The 23894-nt window shown below is 39.0% G+C and overlaps 1 protein-coding gene across 1 annotated transcript; it reads left to right on the forward strand.

The window, feature by feature from the left end:
* Window positions 1-648: 648 nt before the first annotated feature.
* slc25a23b (solute carrier family 25 member 23b) lies at window positions 649-23400 on the forward strand. The gene is made up of 10 exons (XM_036561506.1): window positions 649-840; window positions 7847-7970; window positions 10419-10506; window positions 10696-10807; window positions 12547-12705; window positions 13528-13674; window positions 14669-14782; window positions 18886-19053; window positions 20393-20543; window positions 22501-23400. Exons 1-10 carry the CDS (start codon window positions 649-651, stop codon window positions 22680-22682), a joined length of 1437 nt encoding a protein of 478 aa, XP_036417399.1. The 3' UTR covers window positions 22683-23400.
* Window positions 23401-23894: the final 494 nt, after the last annotated feature.

Genomic DNA, 23894 nt, shown 5'->3' on the forward strand with positions numbered 1-23894 from the left:
AAATCGCCCTTGTTCGTTTCCAGTCAGACACGTACTTTAAACTGTTGTGAGTAGAGAGCGCGCACACACACACACTCACACACAAACGGAGATTTAGCCGGTATGCGGTAGGTCGCCCTCGTGCTCGCTATTACTCTGCACCGTCACGCACGTGAGTAGAAGAGAGGGGAGGATCACTGACCGGAATGAAACGTGCGGAATTGCGGCGGGAGAGAGGAGAGGAGAGCCTGTAACAGATCCGGGGATTAATATTGCAGCCTCGAGGAGGTGCACATTCACTCATGCGCCCGCCCGCCCGCGCGCGCACTGTAATGCTCTCTGTACTAATGCAGCGCGGGATTAAAGCAGCGCTAATCGGAGCAGAGCGGGAGAAGCCGAGCCGCCGGTGTTTCTGCTCGGGCTGCTGGGTTTATTTCCTTTAGGCGTTTTTAGCCTCAGGTGAACTGCTGGGCTCCTTCTCAGCCCCCCAAAGTTCCCCCGGCGGACTGTGGAGGAGGATTAGAGAGGGAGGAGGGAGGAGGAGGGCGGCGCAGCAGCGTCCCCCAGTTTACCGCACTCCACACTGCGGTTAATACAAGCTCGGTTTAACCCTGTTTTCTAGCGGTCCGCTGCTGCATTCGGCTCCGAGGAGCAGGGGGAGGGTCCCCGATGGGCGAGGCCAGCGCCCGGCTCCCCTGTGGCTGCATCCGGGCTCGTTGTGAGGAGAGCGGGGCTGAGAGAGAGAAGCGCTGGACCGAGCTCTTCCAGCAGCTGGACCTCAATAAAGATGGCAGGATCGACATGCACGAGCTTCGCTCCGGACTCGCGGCGTGGGGGGTCGCGCGCACTGACGTCGACGAGGTAAGACATGTCTGTTGTGTGAAAGTAGTGGCTGAGGCAAGTCGAGGCGACTTGCCCTGTGGTGTAAACCTGAAGACCTTACGGAAGTCCAGAGAAGCCATGAAGCAGTTATATTTTTTGATTGTTATTTTGAGATAACGAGTTAATTATCTTGTTATCTCAAGATAACAAAATTGTTATCTTGAAATAACAAGTTTCTTATCTCGTTATCTTGAGATGACAAAAGTTATCTTGAGATAATGAGTTAATTATCTTGTGATCTCAAGATAACAACGTTGTTATCTTGAGATAATAAGTTATTTATCTCGCTATCTTAACATAAAATTATCTTGAAATGACGAGTTATTTATCTTGTTATCTCAAGATAACAACATTATTATCTTAAAATAACAAGTTACTTATCTTGTTATCTCAAGATAATAAAATTGTTATCTTGAAATAACAAATTACTTATCTTGTTATCTCAAGATTACAATCCAGAAAATGATGGCAACATCTCATGGCCTCTCCGGTCCAGAGCCCTGCTGGTGACATCCTGTATAAATAAAAATGATGCGTGGCCACGACTTAGTAAGGCATGGGAGCAAGATAATTATGTTGTGGCCACGACTTATGAAGGCATGGGAACAAGATCCTAATGCGTGGCCACGACTTAGTAAGGCATGGGAGCAAGATAATAATGTTGTGGCCACGACTTATGAAGGCGTGGGAACAAGATCCTAATGTGTGGCCACGACTTAGTAAGGCCTGATCTTGTTCCCACACCTTACTAAGTCGTGGACTCGACTTAATTATCTTATTCCCACACATTACTAAGTGGTGGCCTTGCATTATTTTTATTTATACAGGACGTCACCAGCAGGGCTCCGTACTCCGGACTTCCGTAAAGACTTCATCATACAGCACAATCCGGGTTTCTGACTTCACCATGTCATAGTTTTCAATTTCTGTATGAAACCTTGCTTCAGGATTTGTCACAAGTTCAAGATTCTACCACAGTATAGGCTACCACAAGTTCAGTCTCCAAAAATTAGACCACGAGTCCAGTCTTCAGGATTTATGCCGCAAGTCCAGTCGTCAAGATTAGTCTGACATCTGAAGTCTAGTTTTCAAGATTTGCACCACATGTCCAGTTTTTAGAATTAGGCTACACCAGAATTTATTTCAGGATTTGGGTTCATCAGAAGTTCAGTTTTCAAGGCTTGGACTGTATGTAGAGTCTCAGGATTGTTCCACAAATCCAGTCTTCAAGACTAACCTGCTGAAAAAACTATTAGAATAATTAGGATTAAAACCTGACAGCTTTGCTTTCTAAAAGAAATTGGCTTAGTGGTTACTATTAGAGACCACCAGTTTCCTGTACACTCTCAGAAAACAGGTATGAAACTGTCACTGGTGCAGTTTTTGTCACTGGGGTGGGACCCTCAAGGGTACATCTCAGTACCTTTAGTCAGGGAACATAATTGTACCATAATCCACAGAAATGATATTTTCTAAGTTGTATTGACTCCACACACCCCGTCTCGTCTCCAGGCTTTTATTTTATTGTTCTGATTTAGAACATTCGTCCGGATAAACTTTTTTAAGGTACACAATTAGACCTTAAAACCACTGTTGTACCTGTGAGGACATATTTACACTGTTTGTACCTGGATAAATGAAAAATGTTATTTCTATTGGAAACCACCAAGAATCACCAGAAACTTTTAACTTTTAATAACAAATTTTACCAGAAATGGTCTCCATGATTGTTTCACAAATCCAGTCTTCAGTATTAGTATTAGGCTACACCATAAGTTCATTTTTTAAGTTTTGTACCGCATGTTGAGTCTTCAGGATTGTTCCACTAGTCCAGGCTTCAAGATTAGGCTCACATCTGATGTCTAGTTTTCAAGACTTAGACCACCTATGGAGTTTTCAGAGTTAGGCTACACCAGAAATCCAGTTTTCAAAATTAGTAACACACATAGAGACTTCATGATTGTTCCACGAACCCATTCTTTAGGATTAGGCTACACCAGATGTTCAGTTTTCAAGATTTGTACCACATGTCAAGGATTTGGGTTCATCAGTAGACCAGTTTCCAAGGTTTGTACTGTTTATAGAGTCTCAGGATTGTTCCACAAATCCAGCCTTGAAGATTACCCTGCTGTTTAACTGTTGAAGTTTAAGTTCTGTTTTCAAGATTTATACCACAAATATCCCAAAGTGGTTGAGATTATACCTCAAGTCTAGATTTAGATCATAACTCCAGTCTTCAGTATTATGTCACAAGTCACATCCTCAAGGTTGTATCACAAGTTCAGTCTTCAAGATTATATTACAAGCCTTCAGGATTTCCCACAAGTGGCAGAAAGTCTTTACGGTATATGCCACAAGTCAAGTCTTCAAGCTTATGAGTCCAGTCCTCAAGATTTATGGAGTCAGTCCTATTAGGCAGTGCAGTAACCAGAGTGACTGAAAACCTCAGCTCAAAAGGAGCTTAATCAAAATGATGCTTGAGCAAACTCCCACTCAGCACAGTAAGTTCATTTTTGTTGTGTGTGTCTGACGGTTCAGTATGTGGGTGTTGGGGTCACTCTACAGAAGTTTGTGTGTGGGCACAGTCAGAACATCTATCAGCACAGTATAAAGTCTATATGAATTCATTAGTCTCCTAACAGTAATGGGCTTCATCAGAGTGAAAACTGGACCAAATGTTCAGTCCTCAAGATGTACCTCAAGCAGACATGTCCAGGATTCAAGATTACAGCCTACTGTAAGTTCAGTCTGCAAGAGTTATAATACAAGTGGTCAGTCGCAATAAGTCCATTGTAAAGTCTTCAAGTTTGGACACAGTGAGAGGATCCAGCAGCACAGTATGAATTCATTACTCCCCTGAGAGCTACGGCCTTCGTTATTATGAAAGCAAAAAACTGGGCCATGTCCCAATCGTGCTTAGTGCCGACAAGTGATCCCCCGTGTCATTTATTTACGTGGCGTAATGTAGGCTAGCTGCAGCCTGAAGTTGACCTCCTGAGGCTATTTTAGATAATGATGTCACACGTGGAGGAAAGCACATGTTACTATAGCACATAAAGTTACACGTCATTTGCGAAGGTGCCAGCACCTTTAAAATTAGCCTGCTTGACGTCTTTCAGGATGGCCTTAGTCGAGGACATTGACCTGGCTGAATAATTCAGCTGTGTCCTTTCTAATGTTTTGGAGACCGAAACTGTTGAGGTTTCAGGTTCGATTCTGCTTTGCATTTTCACTGACTATCACCTGCCCTGAAAACATTCCTGAAGGATGTGTTTTTTACAGTCTGTGTTGTTGACTAAGGGTCATTTTCTAAACAACAGCTATGAAAAGGGTCAGTTCAACCTGACACTGTTTGAACTTTCCTCTCATCTTTTCTATACTGTCTTATTTTCACTCAGTCTCATATTTATACCAATTCAACTCTAAGGTCTTATGGGAGTCTGATAAGGATTTTGAGGTTGTTAAGCCCTTATACTGGAGGTTTATTATTCAGTTATTACATTATAAGACTTCTTATCCAGTCTCTACGATGAATATTAATGAATTAATGAGTAATTAAACTAAGAATTGCTTTTAGTAGTATCTCAAACATGATAGCTACTTGCTACGCTATGTGCAAATGTTTGCAGACACTTGCTTATCAAAAATTTTGTCTGAAAATGAAATGAAGGTATTAATGGTGAGTTCAGTAGGGACTTTGCTGCAGGAACAGCCTCTACTCTTCTGGGAAGGCTTTACACTAGATGTTGAGGATTTGATTGCATTCAGCCACAAGAGCATCACTGAGGTCAGGTACTGATGTTGGATGATTAGTTCAGGATCAGCGAAACGTCATCCCAAAGATATTGGATGAAGTTGAATGCAGTTGCACTGCTCCACAGCCCAGTGCCGACAGGCTTTATACCTTCTGTTGTAAGACCAGGCCTCATCGTGCTAAGGGTGTAGAACTCACGAGGAACAGGGAGGAGATGGAGAGTTTAAAACCACGACTATAAATAAAGTTAGCTAGGAGGGAGAAGTTTCAGGTGTGTTCTTCAAAACTAAAGTTAGTTCACAACCCCATAAAATGTCTTTATCAGTTCTCCATTCTCTACGATCCTCTTTTCAAGATGACGAATGTAAAGCAGAATTCAAATAGTTTGCTCATGTAAATATGACAGGCATTCGACCAGCAATCAAGATATCAACCCATAAAGGAGTTTATGACTGGTTACGAAGCTCATTCTTAGAAGTCGAGAGTTATTATTCTTGTATATTCATATATATATATATAGTGTCAAAAAAGGTTCTGTGACTTGTTATAGTAGCGGAACCCTTTTTAGTGCCGTATAAATCTATTTTTAAAATAGTTCTTTAAATAACCACACACAACACATTTTCCATCATAGAGAAGAACCATTTAACCATACAAAGAACCATTTTCTGAACCATGTTTATGGGTCTTTGTGGATCATTCTGATGAATTAGTTGAGTTGAAGACTTCAGACTTTTAACTGGTGTGGACTTTGAATCCTTTTGCTTTGAGTGACCCTATGCCTTAATTATTATTTTTTTTTTTTATAAACAAATAATTGAGCATTCCATTTTGTCCCTAACAAAATAATCATAACACTTTAGTTAAAGAGACTTTACAAATTGTTTCAGTAGTGACTGTTTCGAACTCAAAAACACAGATGAACAGATGATGTACATGCCAGTACATGACTAGCACACATACAGTCAGTTGCACACATATAAAAGCATAACATTTTTCAGAAAAACATTTTTTTTTCAAAAACATTTTTTTGGGAACTGATTTCTTAATGTTCCACACTGATTTTCAGACTTTGGGACCCATTTATGTCAAAACAATGGGGTCTGACTGCTCACCATGTGGCCATGAGGGACAGGGATGCAGTCTCACTTGCTGCTCTAAAATGCAGGGGTGTGGCTAAAATATGGCTTCGCCTATGGACTAAAACTTTGTGCTTCTGCAGTGACATGAAAACATGACAGCATGTTTTTGAATAAAGTTTTTTTTTTTTTTAATTTAAAAACTAAAATCCAAAGAAAGCACCCTACAAACAATGATTTTGTATATATTTAGCTTATTAATCTCTATTAATGCTTTGGGTTTAAACAGATCATAACATAATTCTTGTACATATCTAAGGTCTGAATACTTAATTGTTTTTCTTTTTTTATTGTGGGACCACAGCTTTAACTAATTCAGTAAAATGGTCCATACATAACTCTTGCCTTTCCTAAAGAACCCTTGAATTTTTAAAGGGTGTAGTGAGTTACACAGTGATTTACATTCTGATTCTGACTTTATTCCGTGTGTTTTAATGTCAAGAAATGTAAAACAAAAGGCCAAAATGTAATGGATTTTTCTTTCTTTCTGCAAAACTAGACTGTACACACATTAATAAGAATTCTGCATGATGTTTATATGTGTTTAAAATGTTCTGAAGCAAAAATGTCAGTGCAAACATGGAGGCTGAAGTTGGAATGGAAATGAATATGTGTGAGCGCTGTGGCCGTTCTGTTAGGCTGTGCGAGCGCGTTAGTCATGTGCTGTAATGCAGAAGGACAGATTAGTGCTAGTTCAGAGTGTGCTTAACTGCTGCTGCCAGTCCCCAGCACATTCAGACAGAAGCTGATTATCATATTATTACCATATTTATACCTTTTATTCTTTCATACATAAAAGCATGAGCATGAAGGAACATGGCACAAGCAATGATTGTTCAATGATACGCTGTGATGATTTGATTTTGATGTTTATCACACATTCTGGAACTGTAAACTATCATGTAAACACAAATAGCACTACAGTTATGGCATTTAAAAGAACTGAAATTCATAGATAGAAAACATGATGCACATAGAAAGCTCTAATTTCACATTTCATACCCATTTTATAGCCAAAGAGGACATGCTTGCTGTTCCAGGGACAGAATTTAATCAGTTAAAGGGGACAACCTATGAAGTCATTGGCTCCAATGGGATACCAGTCTATTCAATCCCAAGAGGGACCAGGCATCTGGTACAGAGTCTAGGAGAGATATGACTGTAAGCAGAGGGGAACTCCAGGGCCTTCTAGGCCCTCAGAGAAGATCTAATGACTTCTGAGAATTAAAAATGCATGTCTGCAATTTTATGGACTGGCGACCTGTCCAGGGTGTATCTTGCCTTCTGCCCAGTGACAGCTGGGATGGGCTCCAGCACCCCACCGTGACCCAGAGGGATGGGCGGTTTGGATGATGTGTGTGTGTGTGTGTCTGTAATTTTTGATAGAACGATCATTCACACTTTGTTTGAAATCTGCAAGTTATACAGTAATTCTCTTATTGTTGAGTTCCGGTTGGAAAAAAGGGGGTAAGGTTTTGAAACAGCCAATTGTCCAATCAGATTTGTGTTTTCTCCATGGTATCTAGACAGATATAGCCAAACAAGCTCTCCTATTGGTTAAGCCTTCAAGAGCTGATTAACCTTAAACAACTAACGATTAGTATCTGAATGTGGATTAAACCAATCGCATTGTGATTTCCAATGGGTGGGACCAATCTGGGGAGAAAAAATGTCACTCTAGAACCTTCTGGAAGTTCACTGACTGTAAATTCCAGCCGTAGTCTAACCAGGTTTCAGTCAGTTGTTAGAAATGGAAAACAACAGTGGCAGCTCTGTGAGGTCTTTACTGAAAGAGTGACTGTAAAACTGCTACAAGGTCAAATATATGTGGATGTCCAGAAAAAAAGATATTAAATGTCCTTCACAAGTGCCTGTATTTAATCTAGAACAGGCAAAAAATGTTCATGTGCAACAGTATTAGCTTAGTGCTAAAATACTATTAGAAATCCCATGGGGTGCTAGCAGAATATTGTATTATTGATTTTTTTGACCAGGTTTTGTCATTTATGGCCCAGACTGAAGTCCACTTGCCATTGACTGTTAATGGATAGACATCCTGCCTCACCCTTCTCACTTCCTGTCCTTCCTGCAGATTGTACGTGTGAGTGATACCAATCAAGATGGCCAACTGGACTTTGAGGAATTTACCCGGTATTTGCGCGCCCACGAGAAAGAGCTCAAACTCATGTTCCGCAGCCTGGACCGCAACAATGACGGTACGTATACTGCCCACAGTCTCTCTCTTCAGTCATTCTAATCTGACATACTGTCTGCATGGTGAAGCACGATGAAACTGTCTGATACTCTGTGTGTCTAAAAGTATCAAGGCCTCTTGTTATAAATAACATTTACTGTGCTTTATTTTTGGAAGAGACAAAATCGACCAGGTTTAATTCTTCCCACTCAGCCCAGGTACTTATTAGCAACGTTAGCATCATATTTCTACATTAAAGTAACAATTTCCAGGAAGATATATACGCCAGTAAATTAAAATTTATCTTTGAGCTGAGCATTTTTAATCACAAATGGAAGCAAAACTCTTCCCCTGTGATCTTTTTGATCATCTCCTATGACAAGTGGGTATTTTCAGCTGAAGTTCAACATTTTTCAGCTTGAACGAGTGGAAAATAAGGCAAGGCTGTTTAGTTTAATTACTGGTGCGTTTAGGAACTCAGTGTTTATTCCAGGTCGTAATCTCAGCCATTGTTTACAACACGACTAGAACTTGTTTAATGCTACAGTTTTCACTTCCGCATTAATGAACACGGAAGTGCGAGGATGGACTGTACCTTTAGGATAAGTTGGATTGATCCAGAACTAATCATCCAACATGAGTACGTGACCTCACTAATGCTCTTTTGGCAGCAATCAAATCCTCACAGCAATTTTCCAACAACTTGTGTAAAGCCTTCCCAGAAGAGTCAAGGTTGTTACTGTAGCAAAGGGGAACAAACTGCCTATTAATACCTTTCATTTCAGAAGAAACGCTGGATGAGCAGAGCAGGTGTCTGCAAACTTTTATACATGTAGTGTATATAGTTTTCGTGATTCAGAGCACACTGAACAACAGTAATGAATAGAATTTCCCCATGAGTGAAACGTATTACATCTACAGTTATTTCCAAGCATAAGTAAACTGACAAATTGTATAGATGTACAGTACTGTGCAAAAGTGTTAGGTATTAAAAGCATTTATCTGTGCAATAACAGTGTTTTTGGCTGTAAAACTCTTTGTAGCATTCAAATTAATACAATAAACTTAAATGGTTAAACAAAAAATTCTTTTTTTTAAAAAAGTATGCATCTTGTGAGCTGGTGGGAAGAACAACAGGTTAAGTTTCGGACTTCTGGACCTCGACACCCTACTGTCGCATAGATTTGTTCCATAAAAAGCCCAACCGATTTAACTTAATGAATCATTGATTGCGCCAAACTGGGTACTGGATGGTACCTACAATTAACACTGGACTGCCACAAGGTGAAGTTTGAAAAACAGACATTGCCTATTTTGGTATTAATGTTATTTGTATTTATTCAAATATTAGTGCTTTTCTGAGCAGAGAAATGCCTACTGTTTAAATAAATAGTAAATAAAATTTAAAAAGTTAACACCACCCCTGCATGGGACAAATATGACATAATTTTGTATTTTTAATGCACAATTATTATATTTTCATCAAATGCTGCTCCCTTTTTTCTCCAAAACATTTACATTTTGTTTCATCAGACCACAGAACTTCCAAAATGCGTTTGTCTTATCTAAGTGTTATGCGCATATTTCAGATGTTGACTTTCGTGATGAGATCACAGTTAAGGTTAACTTTTGATGACTCTTCTATGTAGATGATGTTTATCCAACAACACTGCACAGCGGGCCAGTGGATCACCCTTCCTGTGCCAGCCAAATCTTGCTGTAGGTCCTTGGCAGTGATGTGGGGGTTTTGCTTTGCATTTCTGATCAGTCTACATGCAGATTTTTCTTGGTCTTCCAGATCTTGTCTTGACTTCAACAGTTCTCTTTAATGTCTATGTATTAACAATTTTGAATATAATAATTAAAAAAACAGCTGATGTTAATGGAAAACACACTTTGATTTCTCTAATAAACATAATAATAATCATAATATAGCTTTGATAGTTCTTATATGTGTAAAGCGCACTACCAACAATGTAGATCATGAAACAAATATAGAAAAATATAAAAAGTGGTCTATAATGTGTTTGGAACAAATGTATATATGTATATTAGAGGCTTAAACATTTGCACAGCGTTGTATACAGTATACTTAAATTTCTACTCAAAGTGTGTCACTCTTATTCACTGGTGGTATTTCATGAAAACCCACATTTTAAGGCACATTTTAGGGCTGAATGGAGCTTCTACTATACAGTGTGAGGAAACATAGTAGCACTCAGAAGGTGCCAATTCCACATGCTGATCCATTGTACTGACCAACGTGGACAAGCACGCTCGCTGCCTAATCTGGGGGCAGATTTTAATCAGAAAAAGGAGACAAAGACAAACACTCTGAATGGATCACTGACGGACGTTAGATTTGAGAGAATTAATCAATCTAAAGCTGGAGTTTATTGTTATATGTGTGCGTTTTATCGAGATGTACTACCATTGTGCGGCATTCTCAGAGTATTTTGTGTCTATTCAGGTCAGATCGATGTGGGAGAGATCCAGCAGTCTCTACACAGTCTGGGAGTGGAGGTGTCCACCGAGCAGGCCTGCAGAATACTGCGCAGGTTAGTGTGTTCAGGGAGTGGCCCATAAAACATTTCCGTGTGTGTTTTAAACTCTTACTATCTTTCCTTTAATTTCAGTTAAAAGAATGGTTGATGTTAAACCTGCAGAGATAAGCATTACTCATAGCGGTCATGAGAAAAGTGGGCAAGTCTGATTTCACTCTTTCATTTGCTTTGCTTTTTTTCTAGTATGGACAGAGACGGCACCATGACCATCGACTGGAACGAGTGGCGAGATCACTTCTTGTTCAATCCATTCCGGAACATGGAGGATATTGCCCACTACTGGAAACATTCGCTCGTCAGTGTCCTATGAAGATTCCTCTTTTGTATTACATAATAAAACACGGAACCGTCTACTAAGGCCGCTTTAACTTTTACTGTTTACGGTTTACTCTCGCTCACACCTCTCACTTCGGCATATTTAAGTACCCCTAACGTCATAATTTAACCCATGAAACAATAATCTCTCTTTCAAATAATAAAATGTTAAATGTTTTATGTATCATTGTCCAGGAAACAACTAAAAATAGCACAGGAGCGTCCCTAAACCTAACGCTAATTAAGAATACAAATATCTATGAATGTGCACAATTATGCAAATTGTAAATACCCCCTTACCTCCCAGTTACCAACAGAGAAAACAGTGGAAAAAAATGATAAAAAGAAGAATAATTAAGGAATCCCTTTAAAAATTAGGAAAAAAATTTATTACAGGCCCTAGATCTAAGATGGTTTATTTTAGGAGACCAATTAACAGCATTTTAAAAATGACTTAACTCATTATATAATAGTGGTTTAGTATTTGACTAACTTTCACATGGCATCACTTCAGTGTGCAAGAGTGTTAGCTTGATTGCAGTGTGTAGCAATATTAACTACATGCTAATATTGATTTTTCTACTTCACCACCTTGTAATTCAGATGCAGTGATATTCAGGGAAACAAAGTATGTAGTACAAAACGTCCCATATGGAAATCTGAAATATATAAATACATGGATTTCAAATATATGACATATATTTGTATATATGAATTTCTCTATTTCCAACTTATATTTGTCGCATATGCACATGTATGCTTTAATATATGTCCAAATATACTTATTTGAAATGTGGGACATATATTTCAGCCATATATCAACATTTTGAGACATATATGTGTAAGCGGGGTATATGCAGGGCATTTTAGTAAAGTTTAACTTAATGTGCAGCAGCGTGAGTTTGCACATACATTCGTATTATGACACAACGATATTCAGGAGGAAACATATAAAGGATAAAACAAATTTAGAAATCCTTTTTTTTTTCTTCAATTTAGTCATATCCAATTTTATCCCCTAGTTTGGACTTTATATTGTATGAAGTATGTGTGGAACATACCTGCAAACATAGAAACCAACATACTCCCTAATGAAGTGAGGATTAGTGTAATACCTACATAACTAAACTGTAAATGCGTGCACATGTAAGCTATGCAATAATTTCATTTACAAGTATTATTTTCTGACACATTTAAATAATTTGGTCCTTAAAAGCAAACAGATAACATGTATTCACGTACCAGGATGTATTCAACCACATATCACACATACATGTATGATACATGTATTATGCATGTGTTTAATATTTGATAGTTGCATATATGTACACAACAGATATTTAAAATAGGGCCTAACAGCCTTCTTTTAGATGCTTGTCTTAAATAAAGCTCTTCATTAAAAATTGCTCATTTTAAAGCTTAGTTATTTTTAAAAGAAACAATATTGGGATGATATTGGTATTTGCTGATTTACAAGTTTGCAATATTGATAGTGCCGACTTTTGAATGCGCTCTTCTTTTTTCCCATAGTAAAAAGAGCTAAGGCCTGGAATTCATAAATTGAGCAGGTAGCAGACAACAAAATGATGCCTGACCTCAAAGGTCTATTTGCACTTTTATAAGGATCAAGTTTCTAAGTGGACAACAAAGCACCTCTGTAGGTCACTCTAGATAAAAGCGTCTGCTAAAAGCCCTAAATGTAATGCATATTTGTTTTAGATGCTTGATATTGGAGAACAGCTGACAGTGCCGGATGAGTTTTCTGAGCGAGAGCGGAGGGCAGGGCTCGTCTGGAGACAGCTGGTTGCTGGGGCGATGGCTGGAGCCGTGTCCAGAACTGGAACAGCTCCGCTGGACAGACTCAAGGTTTTTCTTCAGGTAGCATCGGGTCATTTGGTCAAATGCTTTTCATTACTTTCTATTGATTTGTGTGTCTTGCCGACCTTAATGTCACAAGGTCAGATAATGTGGTGAAATGTGTTGGCTGGATTATGAATTACAAGACACTTCATGTTAATGTCCAGTCCAGTTTTTTTGCATAGCACACTATTATGACAGTGTCTGCTCAAAGTGCTTCACAATCACAAGTATAACACAAAAGAACAAGCTGCAGTGATCAAATAAATTTAGTAGAATAATTACTAATGTATAATACATGTCAAAAGTTGGTAGACATCTGGTCATTCAGTGTTTCTTTTGAAATGAAGGGTATTAATAGGGTATTAATAGGGAGCCTCTGTTCCTCTGTGAATTCTTTACACTAGATGTTGGAACATCTAGTTGCTGTGAGGATTTGATTGCACTAGTCACAAGAGCACTTGTGAGGTCAGGTCCTGATGTTGGATGATTAGTTCTTAATCACTCCAACTCATCCCAAAGGTGCTGGATGGTTCCACTGCTCCTCAGCCCAGTGCCTGGGGGCTTTATACCCCTTTAGCCGACGCTTGGCATTGGGCATGGTGACCTTAGGCTTATGTGCAGCTACTCCAGAGTGTCCTGTTCCATTGGCAATGCTTTTCTGTGGAGATTATACAAGCTATACGAGCGCAGTTGAACTGTGTCACCAAGGGATGCACCTTAATGTAGCTCATTAGAAGGGCTGTCTGACTAATTTTGGTCGTGTAGTGTATAATAAAAGATGAAAAATAACACACAAGCATGCAAAACAGAAAACAGAAAACAGTTTGTTTGTTTCTGCAGGTTCATGGCTCTGGAGGTGCTGGCCTGTGGAGTGGACTGCGGGGGATGGTGCAGGAGGGCGGGGTCCAGTCTTTATGGAGAGGGAACGGCATAAACGTGCTCAAAATTGCTCCGGAATCCGCCATCAAGTTCATGGCTTATGAACAGGTATCACAAATCAGCACATAGAGCTCCTTCCTCCTCCATTACGTCATTACAGTTTTTAGCTTGACTGTATACACAATAACTGTTGTTGCTCTCAAATAAATGTATTAAAATAACCATAACAGTAATGGACAAAGACAGACAATGATTAGGGTGAAAAATTAATTTCATTTCATTTCATTTCATTTCATTTTTAGAGGGTTATAATAATTATGTTAATATGCTGATAATTTATATCATTATTTAAATATGATTACCAAAAAACTACACCTAATCTGTCCTAACACCTTTCAGACACATACAAAATAATAAACAAAATCAAAGATATATGGACCTCTACAGTAGATATAGTGTCCAAGGTACTTGATCTCAGTATTCCACTGTCGCCACATTTATGTCTTTTAAATGATGACTCAGCTCTATAGTTTTCTTTGACTCATCGAAGCATGCTGATGGCAGATTTTACAGCCACCAAGAAGACTGTCTTGCAACTTTGAATTGCCCCACAGCTTTCAGCTATGAAATTCTGGATATCTAGTTTTCAAAATGTAGTTCGGATGGAATATCTTACAGCTAAGCTCAAAAAGGCAAAACAGTCAACAATAAGAAACTGGGACAATTTATATGAATCTATTCATGTTTAGTTGTGTAGTTGTTTATGTATTGTCTTTGCTTTATTTTTGATTTGTGTGTATTCCTAAAAATGTATGTCACCGTCCTGCCTTCCCCTCCCCCTTACCTTTCCCCACCCTTGTTGTAAAACATAATGAAAAATGCAATGAAAAGTTGACACAAAAAAATTCAACATATTACAACATACAACATAATTTGATGAATAACGTTCTTCAAATGGCTGTGTTTTGATATAAACTGCGCTTTGTACAGTTTCTCATTAGGTTGAATGGGATTTCTGTAGAGCTTGAACATCCTCTTGAGGCTGAGCATGGTTAGGTTAATTTTTCATCCTCTGCTCTCCTCCTCTTTCTCATGTGTGCAGATAAAGTGGCTGATCCGTGGCTGTAAAGATGGCGGCAGTCTGAGGGTGCAGGAGAGGTTTATCGCTGGATCGCTCGCAGGAGCCACAGCTCAAACCATCATCTACCCGATGGAGGTGAGACAGTAAGAGAGCGAGCAAGAGAGAAATCAAATATACACAACTCCCACACTCAACCCAAGTGGAGTCGACCAGCCAAGACATGTTGATGTCTGAAGTTTGCTTTTTTAGTTTTAGCACTGGACCTACAAGGCTTATGTAGCAAACAAGTCAGAATCTACTATGAATTGAGAGCTGTAAAAGTGCATTCATCCCATTGAATCCCATTGATTTTTCAAAAGTTCTGCATAATTAAATGGTTAAAATGTAGACAGAGTCGGTGGTTCTGAAGCATTCTTGAGAAACGGACTGAGTAAGAATTGTTCACAGTGTTGGTGATAGGAACCAGACGTCTGAAGAGTTTATCACTTTATCATTTTATTACATAAAATGGTAATGAATTTGCTGACTGATGCCTGAGACATTGTGTTATAATAGTTTTGAGATGATGCCTAAAATTAAATCTATTTATGGCGGAGAGGTACGTGATGGTGTTGTGACAAAGAAACCTACATTTTTTGTATTTTTCACTATTTTTCCCGTCATCAACATTGTATATGAAAACTCAGAAGACATGTGTAGGGTCACTGGTGGTTTTGGATAGTAAATAAAAAGGCTATATTTGTGATGTAGACATTGGGATCCCTGGTTCCTCAGAACTGGAATTGATTCACAAACATCAATATAGAATGACGACATGACTTCAGAGGTCTATTTGGGAGGAAAGAGGGTGGATACTACAGCATAAAGAGTGAGAATGTGACCGTTGTTATTTGAACACACATACGTAATCATGTATTTAAGTGGAAAATTTATTATTTGACATTGTTAACTTGGCCAATACACTAAAAACCCCATAGTGGTGCTAGTAGATTTGAGCTTTACAGCAGTCGTGGTCAAATCTCTTGTAAACAAAATAAAAGGTGAATATTATAGATTATTCTATTGCCTCATTTTATCCAGATCATTCCTGTAATTTACTGTGGAAATTCTCTCAAAGGTGACCTTAACATCAAGTAGGACCGTGACAAAGACTGGACTAACTTACCTTTGCTGATATGACTGTGCTCTCACAGTCTACTTCTTATATTTCAAACATATATTTCTTCAGTACAGTGTGAGGCGAGCGTCGTCCTCAGAGGCAGTAACACTGGTTGACTGATGTATAGTAGTGCTCTAGACACGAGCACGTATAGCGTAATGTAGTATAATGATGTTACTTAGACAGTGTTCAAATTTCAACAACACTGATGTTGTTTATTATTACAGAGCAATATATTTCAATTTATACAACAGTTAGTTCTGGCCACGCAAGCTGATTGGTTAAGAAGTGTTGTAACCGTTGGTTACATTGGTTGAGAAGCATGGTGTTTTTTCACAAACACTGTATAACTCCACTGAGACGCTGTTGCTAAGCAACGACTTTGACAGCTGTAGGAGGCGCTTAAGCCATTTGAACATTTTTACTTCTTACTTTGCCACAAACAGAAAATGGATACTTAAGATCACATTTGACCGACAGCCGATTTGGTCCGACTCTGAAGATGAGACGACACTAAATTCCCAAACTGTCATCACCACTGAGCAGCTTTTCAGTCGGCAGCTGTGACAGAAGAACAGCTAAACAACCTGGAATCAGCCAGAAATGAACCCAATACCATTCGCCAAACTAAATGGTCTGTAAGATGCTTTACAGACTGGCTGGAACAAAACAACATTAATATTGATCCAGCAAAAAATGACAAAACTGAGCTAAACTTGATATTGTGGCAGTTTTATGGTTCAGTCTGATTTGGTCAGACTCTGAAGACGAGACTACACATTTGGCGAATGGTATTCGGTGAAGTATAAGCTTCCATTAGTGGTAACTAAATTAGCCTCATAGCTCCCATGTCATTTTTTTATGAACTATCGCTTTAAGCAGTTTTTTCTGACCTGCATTAGATTCACGTTAATATTAACTGCAATACCAGCCAGTTCCAAAAAATAAAAATAAGCATTAATCTAATTAGGGCTTCATTTTTTGCCCCTTTTTTCCCATTAATCTTTTCAGTTAATGATCTCACTCATATGAAACAGATGTTATTAGCGTCTGGCTGTTTAAACATCTGCCACCACCAGGACGTGCCTCATGTTCTCCCAAAGCAGCTGTTCTATCACACTGAACTGGGGGTGGTGGATGCCAATGACTTAAACTGAGGTTTTTAAAAGTCTGTTTCCGTGGCTACCATCAAGAAAATGCAAATCATTTTTTAACCCCTTAAATTTCAGTCGTATTAGCCAGTTATTAATATTAAAACTTACAATACACTACTATGGAACTACTTTTTTACTTATAATTGCTGTAAATTACTTATAGACTTTTTATAATTAATTATTATATCAGTATTTAAAACAATCTATTCAGTATTTACTATGATTTATTCAGTGTTATGAATTATTCGGTATTACTGCATTTTAAATATGCAGTAACTATTATGAATTACATAGTAACTGTTTTTCTATTCAGTAACTACTATTAATTATTTAGCAACTATTATGAATTTCAGTATGCACTATGAATTGTTCAGTGCCTGCTATGAGTTATTCAGTATCTACCATGAATTATTCAGTAGGGAAAAAGAAAAGAATCGTTCCTTCAAAATGTTGTGGAGTGGTGGTGATGGGAGCCAGACGTCTGAAGAGTTTAACATCACGAAGTTATGACATGAAATGGTTATGAATTTACTGCCTGAGACAGATTTGAGATTTGAGATATTTTTATCTCATTCATGGCGGAGAGTCACGTGATGGTTTTGTGATGGTTTTGTGATGGTTTTCCACTATCTTTAGCATTATTAACTTTACAAATATAAACTCAGACACATGTAGGTTCACTGGTGGTCTTGGATAGTAAATAAAACTGCTATATTATGCTGTAGACATGGCGACCCCTGGTTCCCATCACCACCACTGTAAAGAAACCTGTTTCTCTACAATGAACCATTTCACACCAAACCACCCTGAATGACTCTGTTTACATCTCAACCACTGATTTATGCAGAAACTTCCACCTTTAATGAAGATAAGAGAAGCTCCAGTATGCTCAGAGTCCTTATGGCTTTGGCTGATTTGTGTAGGCTGGCTCATCTGTGTGCTGAAAATAAACCGCTTTGTAACCACAGCAGTTACTGAGTGAACATAATCACCACTGCCAAGGCCAAGTCAGATGCTGATTTATTCAGACAAGCTCACAGCAGCAGCTGAGTTTCTGTCCCTTACAGCAAAATGAACTTTTCCTCATTTATTTAGTGTCAGTTTATCCAATAACAACAACAATGAAAACACCAAAACTACCACCACCACCACCACAACAACAACAACAACAACAATAACAACAACAACAACAATAATAATAATAATAATACTAATAATAATAATACACCTTATACATTATTTTAAAAATAATAGAAGACAGAACATTTGGGGGCATTTTAAAGACAATTCTGTACCAAAATAATCAGACTGAATTCAATTGTGGTGAAATGTGATTTTAATATAAATTTAATCGTGATGCATCATTTTAAAGAATTGAAATCAAACTGAATCTTTTTGAGCTCACAGATTTACACCTCCAAAATTAACGTCATTTTTCTCTCTCCCTCTTTCTCTGCGTCTCTCTCTCTGTCTCTGTTTCTCTTTGTGTCTCTCTGTCTCTCTCCCTCCCTCTCCCTCTTTCTTTCTCTCTCTCTCTCACTCCCTATCTCACTGCTTCTCTTTTTTTTCCTTTCTCTCTGTCTCTCTGTCTGTCTCTCTCTTTCTCTCCATCTCTCTATCTCTTTCTCTCTGTCTCTCTCTATCTCTTTCTCTCTGTCTCTCTCTGTCTTTCTTTCTCCCTCCCTTTCTTTCCTCTTTCTCTCTCTGTCTGTCTGTCTGTCTCTCTGTCCCTCTCTCTCGTCCTCTCTCCCTCCCTTTCTCTCTCTCTCTCTCTCTCTCTCTTTCTTTCTCTCTGTCAATCTCTCTCTCTCCCTCCCTTTCTCTCTCCTTCTTTCTCTCTTCCTCTCTGTCTCTCTGTCTCTCTCTGTCTCTCTTTCTGTCTCTCTCTCCCTCTCTCCGTCTCTCTCTCTGTCATCTCCTGTCAGGTCCTGAAAACTCGTCTTACTCTGAGGAAGACGGGTCAGTACTTGGGAATGGTGGACTGCGCTCGGCAGATTCTGAGGAAGGAGGGGGTCCGGGCATTCTACAGGGGCTACGTCCCAAACACGCTGGGCATCATCCCCTACGCAGGCATTGACCTGGCCGTCTACGAGGTACGAGCGTGCTCGTGTGTGCGCAGAGCAGATGCCTCTGACAGTTTCTGGGAAAAGTGTCTCTCATTAATTTTCTCCCCTGTCAGTTGCTGCAGGGTCCAATTACATAATACAAACTTTTGTTCCATCATCTGCGCCAAACATCTGAGAGATTCTCTTTATTGACGCACTGATGAAAACGCTGGGCTGAAATCAAAACCTTTGAAAACCTAAACCAAAAACCAAGTGCCAGATTTTTTGAAGTTTCACAAATATACAGTACTGTGCAAAAGTCAGAGACCACCTTTCATTTATTCAATTTAGACTCAAAAGTCATTTTTTTTAGTGTCAGGGAAAAAGCAGAAAACATATTTAACAGAAAATTTCACAGAAACCTCAACAACCAAGTGTAAAAATGTTCAGTATTTGCAGAAATCTACAGGGATATTTTTCCACCTCCAAAGTTCAGTCTTGAACTTCAGTCAGAAGTTGGTTGCATTTTCTGCATTTCATGATCCAAGTAATCCCAAACACGTTAAGTGAGGCTGAGGTCTGGACTCTGGGGTGGTCAGTTCATTGTTCTGTGAACACCAGCAGCTTCTTTGTTTGATGTGTCTGTCCCTTTTTCTCAGTGAGGTTCTTCTTGACAGCTACACATCCTTTCAGACCCATAGCGCTGAGTTGTCTTCTCACAGTGGAAGGATGGACAGAAACACCTGTAGATTTTTTTCATTTCTGAAGCAGCTTGATTTTCTCCTCTCTCTCAAAGATGAAAGCGTTAAGTGCTGTTTATCTATGGTTTTCCTGGTCGACCAGGTCTTGCATAGTTGTCCCATTTTCTCCAATTTTGGAAACAAATCAATAATAAACGTTTCCATTGCAATGTGAATTGTGTTCTGAGTGTGTGCACAGAAACAGAATCCAATAATAAAGGCAACTTGGAGCTTCTTTTATACAGTGATAGGAAACACAGCAGCACACAGAAAGCTCCAGTTTCACATGCTGATCCATTTTATTGACTAGAGTGGACGTGCACGCTTACCAACGACTTTGGGACAGATTTTAATCAGTTAAATAGGAACAACACAAATGACGAATGGATCACTGTTGATAGGCTAGGTTTGTTACGGTCAGTCCTTTTTACTAAGAATTTACTGATGATGAAGTTACAGGCTTTTTCCTGCATTAAGTTGCTGGTGCTGTTTAAACAGCTTTAAACCACTAATTCTATGAACTATGAAATTATTTATAAAGTGTTACATTTCGCTTGGTCAAAACGTGCAGCATGTTTTTGCTGTTTCAGCTGACCAATTTTGCCTTTTCTGTCTCTTTCTTTCTCTCTCTCTCTCTCTCCCTCCAGACTCTGAAGAATGCATGGCTACAGCGGTACTGTGTGGGTTCAGCAGATCCCGGTGTTTTGGTGCTGCTCGGCTGTGGCACTGTGTCCAGCACCTGCGGTCAGTTAGCCAGTTACCCGCTCGCCCTCATCCGCACGCGCATGCAGGCCCAAGGTGAGCTCAGGGACAGTAAGATACATCATATTAATGAACAACTGATTCATTTTACATTGCAGAGAAATTTGTACAAAACCAATATTTGTGTGTATTCGGCATTGATCTAGACCTTTAAAGGTGTGGTTTGATGAAAATGTACTCAGTTTTTCCCTCTTACCCCAAATGGTTTCTATAAACTAAGATATATTTGGTGTTTGCATCTTTAATTTTACACTGGAGCTATGAGGCTAATGTTCCTAACAAGTAATGTAAGTTTATCCCCCAGTTAGCATTAGCATGCAGTTGTTCAGTAATCTCTAACAGACTTACTATTGACTTATAATTGCTATGAAATTATCATTATTTATGATAAATTATTTAGTTTCTACTATGAATTATTCATTATATAAAATGAACTATCCAGTATCTACTATGATTTATTCAGTGTTATAAATTGTTCAGTATCTTCTATTAATTATTTAGTAACTGTTATGAATTATTCAGTAACTACTATTAATTATTCAGCAACTATTATGAATTTTTCCGTATGCACTATGCATTATTCAGTGTCTATTATGAATCATTCAGTAACTACTATGAATTGTTCATTATCTACTATAAGTTATTCAGTGAATACAGAAGTGAAAATAAGTTAACACATCCTTTACAGAGAACACATTTTAATGCATGACTACTGTTTCTCGGCTGAATGTAATATTTTGGAAAAACATAAAGTGTGGCCTGTGTAAAAGTTATGCCACATTTTATCTTTTATGTTTTGTTGTTTTCCCCAATATGTTAAACTCACAAAAAATAGAAACTGTGCACTACAATTACTGAAGTTTGTTCCTTTTAGAGGATGTTAATGTATTTTTAAATTCTTCAGTTGCCTATTTGAAGAACATGAATCAAATAACGTGCTACACTGAAAGTAAGAGGCAATCTAGCACACGGAGTCACGCGTAATTATGCTATGACCTTTTGGTACAGGTGTAGCAGTAGCTTTCAAACACAGTGCGAGTGCACTCACCTGCCTCACGTTATTTACCTAAAAATGCAAATTTGGCTCAGCTTAAATAAAAATGATAAATTGGCCCTTTGCTGATCATGTATTTAGAACATTTGCCTAATTCATTTATGCATTTGGCAAATACTCTTATCCAAAGTGTAGCAGTAGGCATCTTGCCCAAGACCTTTTATTAGTTAATGTGGCGTGCTTGCTCCGGAGGAGAATGGACCCATCTTGCTACACCAACCAGTTGTGGCGTGAAGCCCACTCTTACATCCCCAACCTGTTTTCACTTCCCAAGGACCTTTGAGCAGAGTTATCATGTTAACATGTCTTCCTTATCATTCAAGCCATTATCAGAGAACATCCACTCAACAACCACTCTGTAATGTCTTCCGGGTTTCTCAAACGCTAGAGGGCGCTCTTGATCGAGTCCAAAATGAATGGGTTAATATGGAGCATCTGAGCAAAATCATAGTTTATAAATGCTTCAACATTGTAATGTAAGAGAATGCAGTAATTTCCTGAACAGAGAACAGCATAAAACATTTTAACACTGCTGTTATATTTTTAAGAGCTTTAAAACTCTTATTATAGAGTTATAGGAATTTAAAAAGGCGCCTCATGACATGTGAGCACGAACAGCCAATGAGCTGCTCCACTCGCCAACCAATCAGCACTCAGCAGCAGTAATGCCAGTGTTCTGCTGCTCAAAACCCATTTGCTGTAAAAAAAGGAAATAGAAGGTGAGTGAATGATGATTTAGGCATGCAGTTAGCACAACGCTAATTCTGTTGGATATTAGCTTCCATTACTTGTTAGCCTTGAGGCTCCAATGTTAAAACTGAAGAAGCAAACTTTCAGAAAGTCTTGGTGATTGACTGTACTTGTGGTAAGGGGCGGGTCTGTAAATAAGACTTCATACTAAACTATTCTTCATGCTAACCTGTGCTTGTTTCTCTCCAGCCTCCACAGAAGGCGCCCCCAAGCTGACCATGGTGGGTCAGTTTAAGCACATTGTGTCCCATGAGGGAGTCCCAGGCCTGTACCGGGGCATCGCCCCCAACTTCCTCAAAGTCATTCCTGCTGTTAGCATCTCCTACGTGGTCTATGAGCACATGAAGAAAGCTCTGGGAGTGGGTTCGTAAGACACAGCGACAGTGGAATGACCGTGGAACAGAAGGAGAGAGAAATGGGTCAGGCTTTAAAAGCCTCCTCACAGAAGAATGAGCCAAGGAGGACGGGTAGACAGTGGAGCCCTAGGCAGTGAAGAGAAGGGAGAAATTATTGAAGAATGAAAACCTACTTTAGATTGTATTACAATCCTGGCTATTTATCGAATAGGATGGAAAGCTGGTGTTTGGTTTTGATGGAAAGGAGGAATGATGTTTTAACCCAGGGGTGCACAACTACGGTCCTGGAGGGCCGGTGTCCAGCACAGTTCAGAGGTTTCCCTGCTCAAACACACCCACTTAACCTGTCAATTAACAGATAAGTGTAATCAGGTGTGTTGGAGCAGGTAAAACACCAAACTGTGCTGGACACCGGCCCTCCAGGACCGGAGTTGTGCACATCTGTGTTAACCTCCATTAACAAAGTCCATTTACACTTCTTATTAAAGCTGCACTATGATTTTTTGTTAAAATTGAAAGAAGCAGCAATTGAGCCAGGAGGAAACACGTGGTGTGTCCTAAAATATGGTGTGCGTGTTCTACTGCAAGTTGACCTGTAAAGCCTGAAAGAATAACTTAAAAGTCAGAGGCGTCGGGTCAGATTTTGTAGTTGCACACACAGATTCAAAAATAAGGTCCGGCTCTATGTTTAATTCTCAACATCATATTGACGATAATACAGTGACAATAGTGGATAATTCACTGATATCCTCAGAAGACATGTCATTCACAGAGACATGTCATTCACACATTTTTCCAGAGCAGTTGGGAAAAAAACTACTTAGCATTAGCATGCTAACTTTTAGCCAGTTAGCTCCTCCGTATTTTTTTTACTTGATTCAAGAAGGGAAATGGGGGAAAAAGCACTCCCCCTTGTGGTTAAAGCTGATGTAACATGCTAACCTGTTAGCCATTACTTTTCATACAGTGGGAAAAAAATTCTGTGCGAGAAAAAAAGAGATTTTTGATTGCTGAAATCGTATAAGTGGTGCTAGAAATGTTACACAGGCAGAAAAAAATAAGTCGAATTTTGACTCATACTTCAGGCCTTCTGTAAATTACACGTTTTCACCAGAGAGGTCTCCAAATCCACCAATACTTAAGTTAAGTGACCCTTATTAGTCCCACAACGGGGGAATTTCACCTCTGCATTTAACCCATCTGTGCAGTGAAACACCTCATACACAC

The sequence above is a fragment of the Colossoma macropomum genome, unplaced genomic scaffold (assembly GCF_904425465.1).
Source record: "Colossoma macropomum unplaced genomic scaffold, Colossoma_macropomum, whole genome shotgun sequence".
In the NCBI taxonomy this organism is placed as follows: Eukaryota; Metazoa; Chordata; class Actinopteri; order Characiformes; family Serrasalmidae; genus Colossoma; species Colossoma macropomum.

What these genes read in the sequence shown, in the direction of transcription:
- slc25a23b (XM_036561506.1), top strand. Translation starts at nt 649, where the DNA reads ATGGGCGAGGCCAGCGCCCGGCTCCCCTGTGGCTGCATCCGGGCTCGT. An exon ending in GCCTGCAGAATACTGCGCAG is followed by an intron (nt 10,507 to 10,695) that starts GTTAGTGTGTTC and finishes CTTTTTTTCTAG; the next exon opens with TATGGACAGAGACGGCACCA. An exon ending in GACTCAAGGTTTTTCTTCAG is followed by an intron (nt 12,706 to 13,527) that starts GTAGCATCGGGT and finishes TTGTTTCTGCAG; the next exon opens with GTTCATGGCTCTGGAGGTGC.